The sequence below is a fragment of the Trichosurus vulpecula genome, chromosome 5, assembly GCF_011100635.1.
Source record: "Trichosurus vulpecula isolate mTriVul1 chromosome 5, mTriVul1.pri, whole genome shotgun sequence".
NCBI classification, from domain to species: Eukaryota; Metazoa; Chordata; class Mammalia; order Diprotodontia; family Phalangeridae; genus Trichosurus; species Trichosurus vulpecula.
The window spans coordinates 207049004-207062700 of record NC_050577.1 but is presented as its reverse complement, the minus strand read 5'-3'; the positions used below and the strand labels follow the sequence as shown (position 1 = coordinate 207062700).

At 40.0% G+C, this 13697-nt stretch overlaps 1 protein-coding gene across 1 annotated transcript in view; it reads right to left on the bottom strand.

The window, feature by feature from the left end:
- Positions 1 to 2813: 2813 nt before the first annotated feature.
- LOC118851175 (1,5-anhydro-D-fructose reductase-like) overlaps positions 2814 to 13697 on the bottom strand; it is a 42545-nt gene continuing 31661 nt past the window's right edge. Inside the window, exons 5-6 of the mRNA XM_036760694.1 lie at positions 10390 to 10469; positions 2814 to 2933 (exon numbers count right to left, since the gene is read on the bottom strand). Of these exons, the coding sequence (XP_036616589.1) occupies positions 2825 to 2933; positions 10390 to 10469 (189 nt within the window). The 3' untranslated portion in view covers positions 2814 to 2824. The remainder of the gene's footprint in view (positions 2934 to 10389; positions 10470 to 13697) is intronic.

Below are 13697 nucleotides of genomic sequence, written 5' to 3'. Positions count from 1 at the left end.
ATGTATGCTTTTAAATGCCTTTATGTATTTTTCTAGTCATAGTAGTGTTATCACTGAAAATTATTTTTTTTCCTGTACTTTTGATGCTTTTGAGTTTTGAGCTGAATTCAGTTCAGCATTTCTTAATATTTTTGGAAATTTTTCTTTCTTTTTATAATATTTGGTGCATATTTTTTAAACTCTTCCATTGATTTTTTAAAATCTAGTTTCTAATTTGGTTTCTTTTACATTGATTTAGTTTGTGATGAGCATTTTCCTCTGTTGGGTTGATTTACAGAATTTATATCACAAATGGTATTTTTTTAAAAGTCTGCTGTTCAACGGCTACTAAAATTCCACAAATAATGTTGTGTTGAGATTATTCATATTATGCACTGGAATATGCATATTCCTATGGTGTTGGTTTGGGTCCTGTGGTGTTGTTGAGTGATTTCATTCATATCCAACTCTCTGTGACCCCATTTGTGGTTTTCTTGGGAAAGATACTGCAGTGGTTTACTGGCAGAGCTCCAAACCATGTCCTGGTTTGCCAGGAGAAAGGACCTTGATGGAGTTGTCCAGAGAGTTGAGATAGAGGTGAAATGGCAGTGAAATGACTCTATCCACTGGACCACCTACCTGCCCCTTGGGTGGTATGCTTAATTATATGACTAATTGTAGGCATATGCTTGTAATTTTAAGATTCAGGCTCAGGCCTGCTAAGGCATCCCCTTCAACATTTATTAGTTTACTTTTTTGTTATCTTTGTCATTCTAATATGTAGAATTTCAACAGATGGAATTTCAAAGGTACTTTAATTTGCAGTTCTCTAATTATTAGTGATTTGGAGCATTTCCCATATGGCTGTTAGTTTGAAATTGTTCCTAGAGTTTGAGATGGGCTACTGCTAGGCTCATTTCCTTCCTCCCCTTTTGAGATTCTTGACCTTTGTTACTTCAGATTAGGAGGTCTAAACCTCAATACATGGACCCCAAGATGTCTTTAGTTTTCAATGAGTCTATGAACTTGGATGGGAAAAATTACATATTTATTTGAATATAATTCATTTCTTTTGTAATCCTATGTGTTCTATTTTATTCATTTAAAAACATTATTTTGAGAAAAAGTTCACAGGTATTACCAAAGGGGTTCGTGATGCCAACAAAGGTTACAAACCCCTGCTCTAGATGAATTTCATTGTTATTTTTTCTAGCTCTTTAAAGTAATACTTGGGTATTGTTTCTTCTTTCTCATGATTCATTCCATTGGTCATAATTCTTCTTTACAACTTGACTATCATGAAAATAAGTTTAATGTGAAGGCATATGTAGAAGATATATTGGATTCCATGCTGTCTTGTGGGGAAGGGCAGACAGGAGGGAGGGGAAGAAAATCTGGAGCTCAAAAACATGCAGAACTGAGTGTTGCAAACTAAAAATTTAAATATCTTAATTTAATTTAAAAAATAATACTTGGGTTGTTTGATTGGTATGGCATTGGATACATAAATTATCATTTTTATTATATTGATTCAGACTACCTGAACAATTAATATTTCTCCAATTTCTTAGGTCTACTTGATTTTCATAAAGAGTGTTTTGTAGTTATATTCACATAGTTCTGTATGTCTTGGTAGCTAAACTCCCAGGTATTTTGTACTTTCCACAAAATTATTTAAAAAGAAAGTATTTTATGCAAATTAAAACAACTCTGAGGTTCCACCTCATACCTGTAAGATTGGCTAATAGGACACAGTGGCTAAATAAAGACTCTCCCTCATTTTCATCCAGTGACTCAGAATTACCACCATGTCAACTAATGGATTTACTTCTGATGGGATAAGAGCCCCAGGAAATCCCTTCTTCCCCCACCCCCAGCTTCCCCTGAACTCTCCCACATGGCCCTGGCATTCACTTGAGGCTCATTTCAGTATAATCCTTTTACCTGCCCTTTCCTTGTGGCCCTCATTGTCTGCACCTGGCTCCCACCCTAGACCACCACTCTTCAATTCCATCTAGTACCCCTTCCACATGGCCCCTCTCTGGCATTCACCTGGGACACCTAGCCCTTCCCCAGGCCTGCTCTATTACCTCCCAGGCACCCCAGACTACTTGGCCACTCTTAGATCACATCTGTATATAAGATCCATCTTGCCTCCATTAAAGTGTTCATACACCTCAAGAGTCTGGCCAAAGCTCAGATTCAGTCTGGCCTGCTTGTCAATACAAGTGTCACAATAGTGCAATTCTTAAAATCTCGCCCACCCCAACCGTGTTCTAATAAACTTTGTCCTTGGCTGAAAGAAGGCTTCAGTTGAATTCATTTGAGGCAGGACCTGTATCACTTGCCCTTGAATTTTGGGGTCCTGATACCCCTAGACCTCAACACTTCCTTCCAGGCAAAATAAAACCTGCCATAGTTATCCGGCTGGAAAAAACATTCCCTCTTAGCTGAAAAATTCCCCAGTAAATAACCCTTGTAACACATACATACATCAAAGTCTGATAAATATGGCACTAAACCACTATAATAAAATTGCACCCTCATTATTTCACTCACCATTACTTTATTAAGAGTCATGCATTTCTCCAGTGAATAATTGGATAAGGTAAATTTAGGCACCATAGCACACAGGCTGACATTAGCAATTTGTAGGTCAGTATTCTAAAGTCCTTCAATACCCTGTCTTCAGTGTCTTAGACAGTACTGGAGACTTTGCAAAAAATGGAAATTCTGGCCACCCTCCAAATCATTATGTTTCTCCATCAAAGTTGCTCTTATATACATTTTTATTAACCACAAAACACTTTCTAGGGCTGGGGTAGTAGAGAAAGTTTTCTAGAGGTTAAGAGTGATGTCTTTGTACTAAGAAGGGAAGGGCAGAGCATGAAGGCCAGTCCAGATCATCCTCGTATTCGATATGGAAAGGAAAGTCTTTGATTTTTAGCACTATAAAAGAGAGAGAAAAAAAGATCCTCGTATAAATTTAACAAATAAACATTTGAACTGAGTAACATATATTGTTTCTTCTTGTTGGCATTAAGTTAATCTTAACCCCACTTAGTGGCTTGCACAGGAGTTAATATTGCCGGTGTAGCAGGAAGTAGTGAGGAGGTCCCAAAGGAGAGGACTAGGGATTTCACTGATATAGGGAACCTCCAGGTGAGGAAACCCTCTCTACCCAGCACCTCCTCTGTAATTTAGAGTCTTAAAAAGCTGCTTAGAGTAGAGCTCCCCTGCCTATTTTATAAAGCAGTTTGATAATGTAAAAAACTTTATTAATTCAGGCCAAGCAAAAATAAATAGGAGGCCAGTTTTGGTCAGCAGGCCCTAGTTTGCCTCTCACCTTACCCTCTTCGCTGCCTCAGCCCCTCCAAGATGACTTGCCCCAGGTCACACAACTGGTATTTGTCAGAGCCAGCCAGGTTTTCCTGGCTTTCACATCTTCTCTCTATCCACTACACCACACTGCCTCTTAAAGCATTTTAATCAATCCTAATCATTACATGAAAAACATTTATTAAGATCCTAATTCCATGTGACAGTTTGCAAAGCATGATATAGATGGTTACAAAGCACCCCTTGGCACACCTTTCTGGGTTATGGATAAACACTCTTGACCTAAGAAAGGTTTGTTGTTATTTTCACTGTTGTCATTCATTGGTTCTTCAAGACCACAACATTGATGCTGCTGGGAGAGCTAGTTCCAGATAAACACTGCTATAAAATTGGCAATGAGCTGAATAATGCCGCAGTGGAGCGTCATTATAATTTATTACCGATTGCTTTGTGAAACTACTTCTGTGATGATAAAATCTTATGGGGGGTAGGTTCCCAACAGTTAAATATAAATATTAATAATTTCACCACTAGAAAGCTCTTTAAAAAGTTTTTACAGTACAAAAAGCTTACAAAAAGGCTAAGAAGGCAGCATGGCATATGGCAGGTAAAGTACCAGTTTGGAGTGAAGAAGACATGCAAGTGCTGCCTCAGACACTACTAGACAAGTGACTCAGGCCAAATTACTCAACCTCTTCAGGCAATTCTTCAATATTCATTTCTTTATTAAGTCAAATAAGCAGGTCCCAGGCTCCCCAACCATGGATACAGGAGATCACAGATAACTTTTATTGCATGAAAATCAAAAATTTTTAGATTAACAAAATTAAGGCAATTAGGATAAGAACGGAAGTGACTAGGAAAAAACTTTGCAACTATTTCTGACAAGGACTTGATATCCAAGATACTTAGATAACCAAAGACAAAAGCCAATGCCTGCTGTGTAAATGGGGAAAGAATATTTCCAAAGAGAAGAATTGCAAACTATGATATGAAAGAACAATCCAAATCATGAATAATAAGCAAAATGAAAACTCTGAGGTTTCACCCGCACAGCTAGCAAACTGGCACAGATGACAAAAAATTGGAAGAATCGATGTTGTGGGGGTGGCGGTAAAAGGGTTATACTAATGCATAGTATTTAGGGCTACAAATTGGTCCAACCCTTCTGTAAAGCAATTTGGAATGATTTTTTAAAAAACCAGATACTTGTCATCAATTCCCATTGCTATGCATATACCACCGCCTCTCAAAGGAGTCAATCACAAAAAGAAAGGCTTTATATATGCCAAAATAGGTATAGCGGCACTTTTTGTAATAGCAATAAACTGGAAACACAGTAGATGCTCGTTGACAAGGGTATAAATTTATTTATATACAAGGGTATATTTATTTATTTATTTATTTATTATATACAAGGGTATAAATGGAAAAACAAGAATACCTGAAGCTAAACAAAATTATAATGACCACACTTGGTCCCAAAGAAGAGTTATGACAAGATAGTTTCCTCTTTTCTTTGCAGAAGTGGGGCTAAAGATATGGAACACTGCAAATATCAGACTTTTTCTATACGTTGCCTCTGCTAAACTGTTTTCTCTTTTATACATTTTTGTTACGAGATAACTCTTTGGTGGAAAGTGGGGATGGAAATACTGAAAAATATAGGCTATATAAGAACAAAAAATGTTATTAATTTTTTTCTTTGGTACAGGAAGTTTCCATGCCAAGAATTGTCCATGCTGATGAAATCAGAGATTCTTCCTGAAAGAAATCCTCTGTGTCCCAAACAAGTATGTGATGTGCCTAAACTGGGTAACATGGAGAATATCCAGAAAACAAGAAATACAATCAATCATTTTGTGATCAGCTCTGACTTTTATCAGTGACTCTTCCCTGGACTCTTTTAAATCAAACTAAGTAAATTTACAGGTGAGTTACTTCTCCAACACCTACTAAATCTGTGCACACAGTTGACCCAGATTTTTGTTCTTGGTCTCTCAATCTGTTCCTGATGTAAATTAAGTTTCTACCTTAGTCCTCAAGTTCTGGACCAAATGTAGTCAATTGTTCCAACCCTAACATAGTTACCTGCCTTGATTTTACCATTGAGAAAAGATAAGTAGGCAGGACCACCTTGACCAGGAGGGAGAGTGGTACATACCTACCTTTCTGTCTGATGCTGACTGATCTGTCAAGGCCATCCACCACTAAAGCATGATTGCTGAATCCTACCTCAGGATTGGGTTGGGGTGTATCCCATGTTTCTTGACTCTGAATGGAACTAGTAACTGTCTCTGCTGTGACATTTTTCCCCCAGAATAGATATTATGGATTATCAGAAAAGCCTGTTGATGCTATCCCCACCACCACCACCCTCCAAGACAGTTCCAAAATCTCAAAGGATAACCTGAAGGAATATTGCTTTGGACTTGCTCTCAAACACTTAACTTTTCAAATGGACAAGAATTCACGGCTTTTTAACAGCTATAAACACGTGTTTAACCCCACTTCATGCCACATCTACCCTGGCAAAGTAAATGTTTATACATTTCTGAGCTGCATGTTTAGAAAATAGGCAGGAGAGTTTCTGGTAAATCAATGAATAATTATTCACTAAGGGTTGACTAGGTGCCAGACACTGTGTGAGAGGTTATGAAGACAAAAGAGAGAGAATTTCTGCCCCCATGGAAAAATACAGCACTCTCCACTCTCACAACTCAACTAGAGTGATAAAACATGCACAGTATACACCAATACAGACATTTGAGGAAGGGGGTATTAACACCTGAAGGGAATTTGGAAAGGTTTTTTGAAGGGTGTTGCGACTGAACTGAACCTGGAAGGGATATAGGAAGTCTAAGATGCTGAGGAAAGGAGGGAAAGCATTCTAGGCATCTGGACACCTTTTGCAATGACTAGGAGGCAAGAGAGAGGCAGATATTACAGGGGAGGATAACAAAAAGTTCAGACATTTAGGAAGATCAGAAGAAAATTGTCCCTTGTTGGTTAAAATGCAACAGTGCAGGGGGGCGGAGCCAAGATGGCAGCTGGAAAGCAGGGACTAGCGTGAACTCCCTCCAAAAACCTATAAAAAATGGCTCTGCACCAATTCTAGAACTTCAGAACCCACAAAACAGCAGAAGGAAGCAGGGCTCCATCCCAGAACAGCCTGGATGGTCTCTGGGTGAGGTCTATCCCACACGGAGGTGGGAGCTGGGAGCTAGGAGCTGGGAGCGGAGCAGAGCCCAGCGTGAGCGGCACAGACCAACCAGACAAGGACCCAGGTGGAGCAGGCCCTAGTGCACTGAATCAGTGAGCTATAGCAGTTACCAGACTTCTCAACACACAAACACCAAAGACAATAGAGAAGGTTAGTGGGAAAAGCTGTGGGAGTGGAAGGAGTTCGAGGTTCAGCCACTTCCCCTGGGACAGGGGAGGTGGAGCAACTACAGCTGCAGTTGCTTCCGGCCCCAGGCCCACCTGGTGGGAGGAATTAAGTGGTGGATCAGAGCAGGAGTGCACAGCCTGCTGAAGATCTAAGCCCAGTCCAGGTTCGGGGTTCTTGGGGAAGGAGGAGTGCTGGTGTGGCAGAGCTGGCACATCCCCCCCAAACATGGAACATAGAACTCTTTAGTTTACAAGCAGTCATACCCCAACAAAAAACTCAAGGGTCAAGTTAGTTGGTTGGGAATATGGCCAGGCAGCGAAAGCACACCAAGATTCAGTCTCAGACTTTGGATTCGCTCTTTGGTGACAAAGAAGACCAAAACATACAGCCTAAAGAAGTCAATAAGGTACAAGAGTCTACAACAAAAGCCTCCAAGAAAAACATGAACTAGTCCCAGGCCATGGAAGAGCTCAAAAAGGATTTGGAAAAGCAAGTTAGAGAAGTAGAGGAAAAATTGGGAAGAGAAATGAGAAGGATGCGAGAAAACCATGAAAAACAAGTCAATGACTTGCTAAAGGAGACCCAAAACAATACTGAAAAATACACTGAAGAAAACAACACCTTAAAAAATAGACTAACTCAAATGGCAAAAGAGCTCCAAAAAGCCAATGAGGAGAAGAATGCCTTGAAAGGCAGAATTAGCCAAATGGAAAAGGAGGTCCAATGGACCACTAAAGAAAATACTACCTTAAAAATTAGATTGCAGGGTGGAGCCAAGATAGCAGCTGGTAAGCAGGGACTAGTGTGAGCTCCGAACCAAGTCCCTCCAAATACCTATAAAAAATGGCTCTGAACCAATTCTAGAATGGCAGAACCCACAAAACAGCAGAGAGAAGCAGGGCTCCAGCCCAGGACAGCCTGGATGGTCTCTGGGTGAGGTCTATCCCACATGGAGCTGGGAGGTGGGAGCTGAGAGCTGGGAACGGAGTGGAGCAGAGCCCAGCCTGAGCAGCGTGGACTAACCAGACCAGCAACCGGGCAGAGCATGCCCTAGCACCCTGAATCAGTGAGCTGCAGCAGTTACCAGACTTCTCAAATCACAAACACCAAAGACAATAGAGAAGGTTAGTGGGAAAAGCTGCGGGAGTGGAAAGAGTTCGAGGTTCGGCTTCCAGCCCCGGGGGCAGCAGAGGTGGGGCAGCCAAGGCTTTTGTTGCTTCCGGCCCCAGGCCCACCTGGTGGGAGGAATTAAGTGGCGGATCAGAGCAGGAGTGCACAGCCTGCTGAAGTTCTAAGCCCAGTCCGGGTTGGGGGTTGGGGAAGGAGCAGTGCTGGTGTGGCAGAGCCGGCACCTCCCCCGCAAACGTGGAACATAGAACTCTCTAGTCTACAAGCAGTCATACCCCACTAAAAACTCAAAGGTCAAGTTAGTTGGCTGGGAATATGGCCAGGCAGCGAAAACGCACCAAGATTCAGTCTCAGACTTTGGATTCTTTCTTTGCTGACAAAGAAGACCGAAACATAAAGCCTAAAGAAATCAATAAAGTGCAAGAGCCTACACCAAAAGCCTCCAAGATAAACATGAACTGGTCCCAGGTCATGGAAGAGCTCAAAAAGGATTTGAAAAAGCAAGTTAGAGAAGTAGAGGAAAAATTGGGAAGAGAAATGAGAAGGATGTGAGAAAACCATGAAAAACAAATCAATGACTTGCTAAAGGAGACCCAAAAAAATACTGAAAAATACACTGAAGAAAACAACACCTTAAAAAACAGACTAACTCAAATGGCAAAAGAGCTCCAAAAAGCCAATGAGAAGAAGAATGCCTTGAAAGGCAGAATTAGCCAAATGGAAAAGGAGGTCCAAAAGACCACTGAAGAAAATACTACTTTAAAAAATAGATTGAAGCAAGTGGAAGCTAGTGACTTTATGAGAAATCAAGATATTATAAAACAGAACCAAAGGAATGAAAAAAAATGGAAGACAATGTGAAATATCTCATTGGAAAAACCACTGACCTGGAAAATAGATCCAGGAGAGATAATTTAAAAATTATTGGACTACCTGAAAGCCATGATCAAAAAAAGAGCCTAGATATCATCTTTCATGAAATTATCAAGGAGAACTGCCCTGATATTCTAGAGCCGCAGGGCAAAATAGAAATTGAAAGAATCCATTGATTGCCTCCTCAAATAGATCCCAAAAAGAAATCTCCCAGGAATATTGTCGCCAAATTCCAGAGCTCCCAGATCAAGGAGAAAATACTGCAAGCAGCCAGAAAGAAACAATTTGAGTATTTTGGAAAGATAATCAGAATAACCCCAGATATGGCAGCCTCTACATTAAGAGATCGAAGGGCTTGGAATACGATATTCCGGAGGTCAATGGAGCTAGGATTAAAACCAAGAATCACCTACCCAGCAAAACTGAGTATCATGCTCCAGGGCAAAATATGGATTTTCAATAAAATAGAGGACTTTCAAGCTTTCTCAGTGAAAAGACCAGAACTGAATAGAAAATTTGACTTTCAAACACAAGAATTAAGAGAAGCATGAAAAGGTAATCAAGAAAAAGAACAAGAAAAGAAATTGCAAGGGACTTACTAAAGGTGAACTGTTTTGTTAACACTCCTACATGGAAAGATGACAAGTATGATTCATGAGACCTCAGTATTAGGGTAGCTGAAGGGAATATGCATATATATATATATTTATATTTATATGTTTATGTGTGTGTGTATATATATATAAGTGAATGTGTATGTACGTATATATGTATGTGGATGTATATATATATGTAAAGAGAGAGAGACAGAGAGAGCAGATACCGGGTGAGTAGAAGATGAAGGGAAGATATCTAAAAGAAATAAAATGTAATTAAGGGATGATAGAGGAATATATTGAGAGATGGAGATAGGGAGAAATAGAACGGGGTGGATTATCTCACATAAAGGTGGCAAGAGGAAGCAGTTCTGTGGGAGGAGGGGAGAGGGCAGGTGAGGGGGGAATGAGTGAATCTTGCTCTCATCAAATTTGGCCTGAGGACAGAATACCATATATACTCAATTGGGTGTCTTACCCCACAGGAAAGAAGAGGGAAGAAGATAAAAAAAAGGGGGGGATGATGGAGGGGAGGGCAGATGGGGGTGGAGGTAATCAAAAACAAACACTTTGGAGAGGGGACAGGGCCAAGGGAGAAAATTCAATAAAGGGGGATGGGTTGGGAAGGAGCAAAATATAATTAGTCTTTCACAACATGAGTATTGTGGAAGGCTTATACATAATGATACACATGTGGCCTGTGTTGAATTGCTTGACTTCTTAGGGAGGGTGGGTGGGAAGGGAAGAGGGGAGAGAATTTGGAACTCAAAGTTTTAAAAACAGGTGTTCAAAAATTAAAAAAAAAAAGTTTTTCCATGCAACTAGAATATAAGATACACAGGAAGTGGGGCGTAGAAATTTATCTTGCCCTACAAGAAAGGAAGGGAAAAGGGGATGGGAGGGGAGTGGGGTGACAGAAGGGAGGGCTGACTGGGGAACAGGGCAACCAGAAGATATGCCATCTTGGAGTGGGGGGGAGAGTAGAAATGGGGAGAAAATTTGTAATTCAAACTCTTGTGAAAATCAGTGCTGAAAACTAAATATGTTAAATAAATAAATTTAAAATAGGAAAAAAAAAAAAAAGGAAATGCAGCCAACTGAAGATTCTTATTCAGGCTAAGGAGGACATCCATGTCTTCTTTTGTGAGTTCAAAATCAAACACCTGGAACCATAGAACATCATAAAATGTATTGCTAAAAAAAGACCTTAGACATAATCTATGGAGAGGAAGCATTGTGTAGTGGATAGACTTGAAGATAGGAAGCCTGGGTTGGAATCTTGCCTCAAACATTAGCTGTGTAACCTTAGACAAGTCATTCTCTGAGCCTCAGTATCTTCATCTATTTAATGGGGAAATTAATAGTTGTCTTGCCACTGGACTTCTATGACTCTGGAAGTGAAAGTGAAGCTGATTACTTCATGCCACTCTGCCTCACTTCAATCCAATTCACACTTAGGGTAGGACATCACCCTTGATGTTAAATGGTCCTCTTCAAACAAACGACACTATATTCCTCAAAGGCTTCTTAGGAAGATCCAGTGAGATCATGGATGTAAAGGATTTTGTAAAACTTAAAGCATTAAAGCAGTTATCATCACCAAAATCACCACCATCACATGGTCTAGCCCCTCATTTTGAAAATGAGGTGAGGCATAGACAGACTGAGTTACCAAAGGTAAGTAAGGTAGTAAGCATCAGAGCTAAAACTCGAACTCAAGTCTTTTGACTCCAAATCTGGGGCTTTTTCACTACACTACATATTGCTAAGAGAGGATTTAAAGCCAGGAAATGGAAAACTAGTTACAAATGTTTATGAGGCTAGACTGCAATGAATACAAACTAATGATAGCAGTTAAAAGCAAAATAATCCAGGAATCTAGTCCATCCCTGATCTGATGACTCCTCTCAGAACCAACTCCAAAATATTACATATCTGAATACTTAGAAGCTTACTTTGATCCTTTTCTATTGCCTTCTAAGCTTTTTATGAAAAACAACTATTTCTAATTGTAGCAGTTTGTGACAACTTTGGTACAAGAATGATGAGTTCTGACCTGACCCAACCTAACATTCTATTTCATACAAGACAGAAGAACGTTCCACTGCTAAGAAGAATTGGCTTGAGTTTTTGCCTTTCACAACAGATGTCACATTGGTGGCTGATATCCAAACATCCATCACTAGTAGGAAGAGGAAGCAGTTTCCCCAAAGCTGCTACCGTCCTAAGAGAATTTTAACATAGCCGTTATTTTGCCTGAGACAGTCAATCACAGAACAGGCTGCAGCCTGCAGAATTTAGCTGACATGTGAAACTTTGGCTCAGGTTACTGATAGAAGAATTTCTGGCTGAGCTTTATTATACCTACTTAATTAAGTTCAAATATCAATTACAGCCCTGACATTATCTGGTCAGTTCTTGCTTTGTTTTCAAAATTCCAGCTTGAGACCTTAGCTTTAGCTCCAGTATTTGCTGCTCAGTTTGTTAACTTACCTGATGTCTATCTTCCCCTTTTGCTAGCCATTCTTTGATGTATAAATTTTTACCTTCCCTCTATAAATTTATAATATATCCATCATGATTTGTCCTATGTAAGACTTAGAGAAATGTTACTCATTTCTAAATTGGTTTTTGTGTAGCCTGAGACTCTGCTCTGAGCATATAATAAAGCAGTTATTGAAATGTCTCTGTGTATTGACAATTACAATTGACAGCAGTATTCATCGATGAATCCTTGGATATATTTTTATCCCCAGTATTTGGATACAATTTCCCATTAAAATCTGAAGATATCAAGAATGCAATTAAAAGACTACAAAATGTAGACTGAGAAATTCTGTCTCCAGGATTTGGAGTCTCAGCCAGTGTCACAAAGCTCCCAGCTTGCATTCTGCCTATTGAAGTCCTTACAGATTATCATAACTACTCTAAAAGCTGGAATATTTTACAATGATCATGTTACCGTATAAATCCCCATAATGTTCTCTGAGTTGGGAGAAGAGGAATGATGGTGGTAGATTAGTGGAAAGTGATAGATATGAGAGAAAAAAAGCATCAATAACAAATTTTTCAAGGCCCAGAAGAAAAGAAAATGGTAAACAGGTCAATGTTGATACTACCTTGTTAAACTTTATATACTTCTTTGGAAGCAAAATATTCATAAACCTCAATTTCTTCTTTTTGTTATTGTTCAGACATTTCCAATTCTTCATGATTCTATTTGGGGTTTTCTTGGCAAAGATACTGGAGTGATTTGCCATTTTCTTCTCCAGCTCATTTTACAGATGAGGAAACTGAGGCAAGCTGGGCTAAGTGACTTGCCGAGGGACACAGATATTAAGTGTCTGAGTCCACATTTGAATGCAGGAAGATGAGTCTTCTGACTCCAGGCCTGTTGCTCTATCCACTGTGCCACCTGACTGCCTCCTTATACCTTTCTCTTAAAGAGGAGAAACAGGGAAGGAAATAAGCATGTATATAACACCTCCTACATGCCAGGCACAGTGATAAGCACTTTATAAATCTTATCATATGGTCTTTTCACTAGCTTTGATTTCGCCTAAGAGGTGGGGTTGGCACCTAGAAGTTGTTGGCACCAGTTCATCTGCCTTCCTTGGGTGAGTTAGTAGCCTGGGGACAAAACAAGCTGCTGCCCCTCTAAAGTCTCTCTCCCATTTTGGGGATGTAGGGATGGGGAAGGGAAGATATCTAGACCTATGCTTCCATTGATTTAGGGAACTCCTAGACAAGGAGTTCTTCTACCCATGCTGGGCAGCTAACTGTTCTGCAGTTTATAGTCTTAGAGCTCTCTAGAGTTAAGTGACTTGCCCATGGCCACACACACACACACACACACACACACACACACACACACACACACACTATATGTCAAAGGAACTAAACCCAGGGCTTTCTGACAATTTGGTTCTCTAGGCACCTAAGCCAGGCTAATTTCTATACTTCGTGTGTAATCTATCAATTAAGTATTCATTTGGGTTAACAAATCCTTTTTATTTTACTCTAATAACCTGTTGACCTTGTTAAATTTATCAGTTGTTCACACACTTACTTTAACCACATGTCTCTATCCTTAATACCTAGTTACTAAACAGCTCTCCCACCCAGAAAGAAAGAGAGCTCTGAATGGAGGATAAAAGGGGGTAAGTTAATACTGTAGGCCTGAAAGGAGTTCTGCAGGAAGGGATAGAGGGAATTATGAATGTGCCAAAAACAAAGGGCCCAGACCAAAAAAAGGACACCAACAAACTGCCAAAATAAGGGGTAAACTCATCATGTTAGGTTAGAGCTACTCAATGTTTACTCTAGTTAATGAACAACTGCAGCTTCCCAGACATGACCAACCCCACCTGACTTCGCTGCCCCAGTACTCA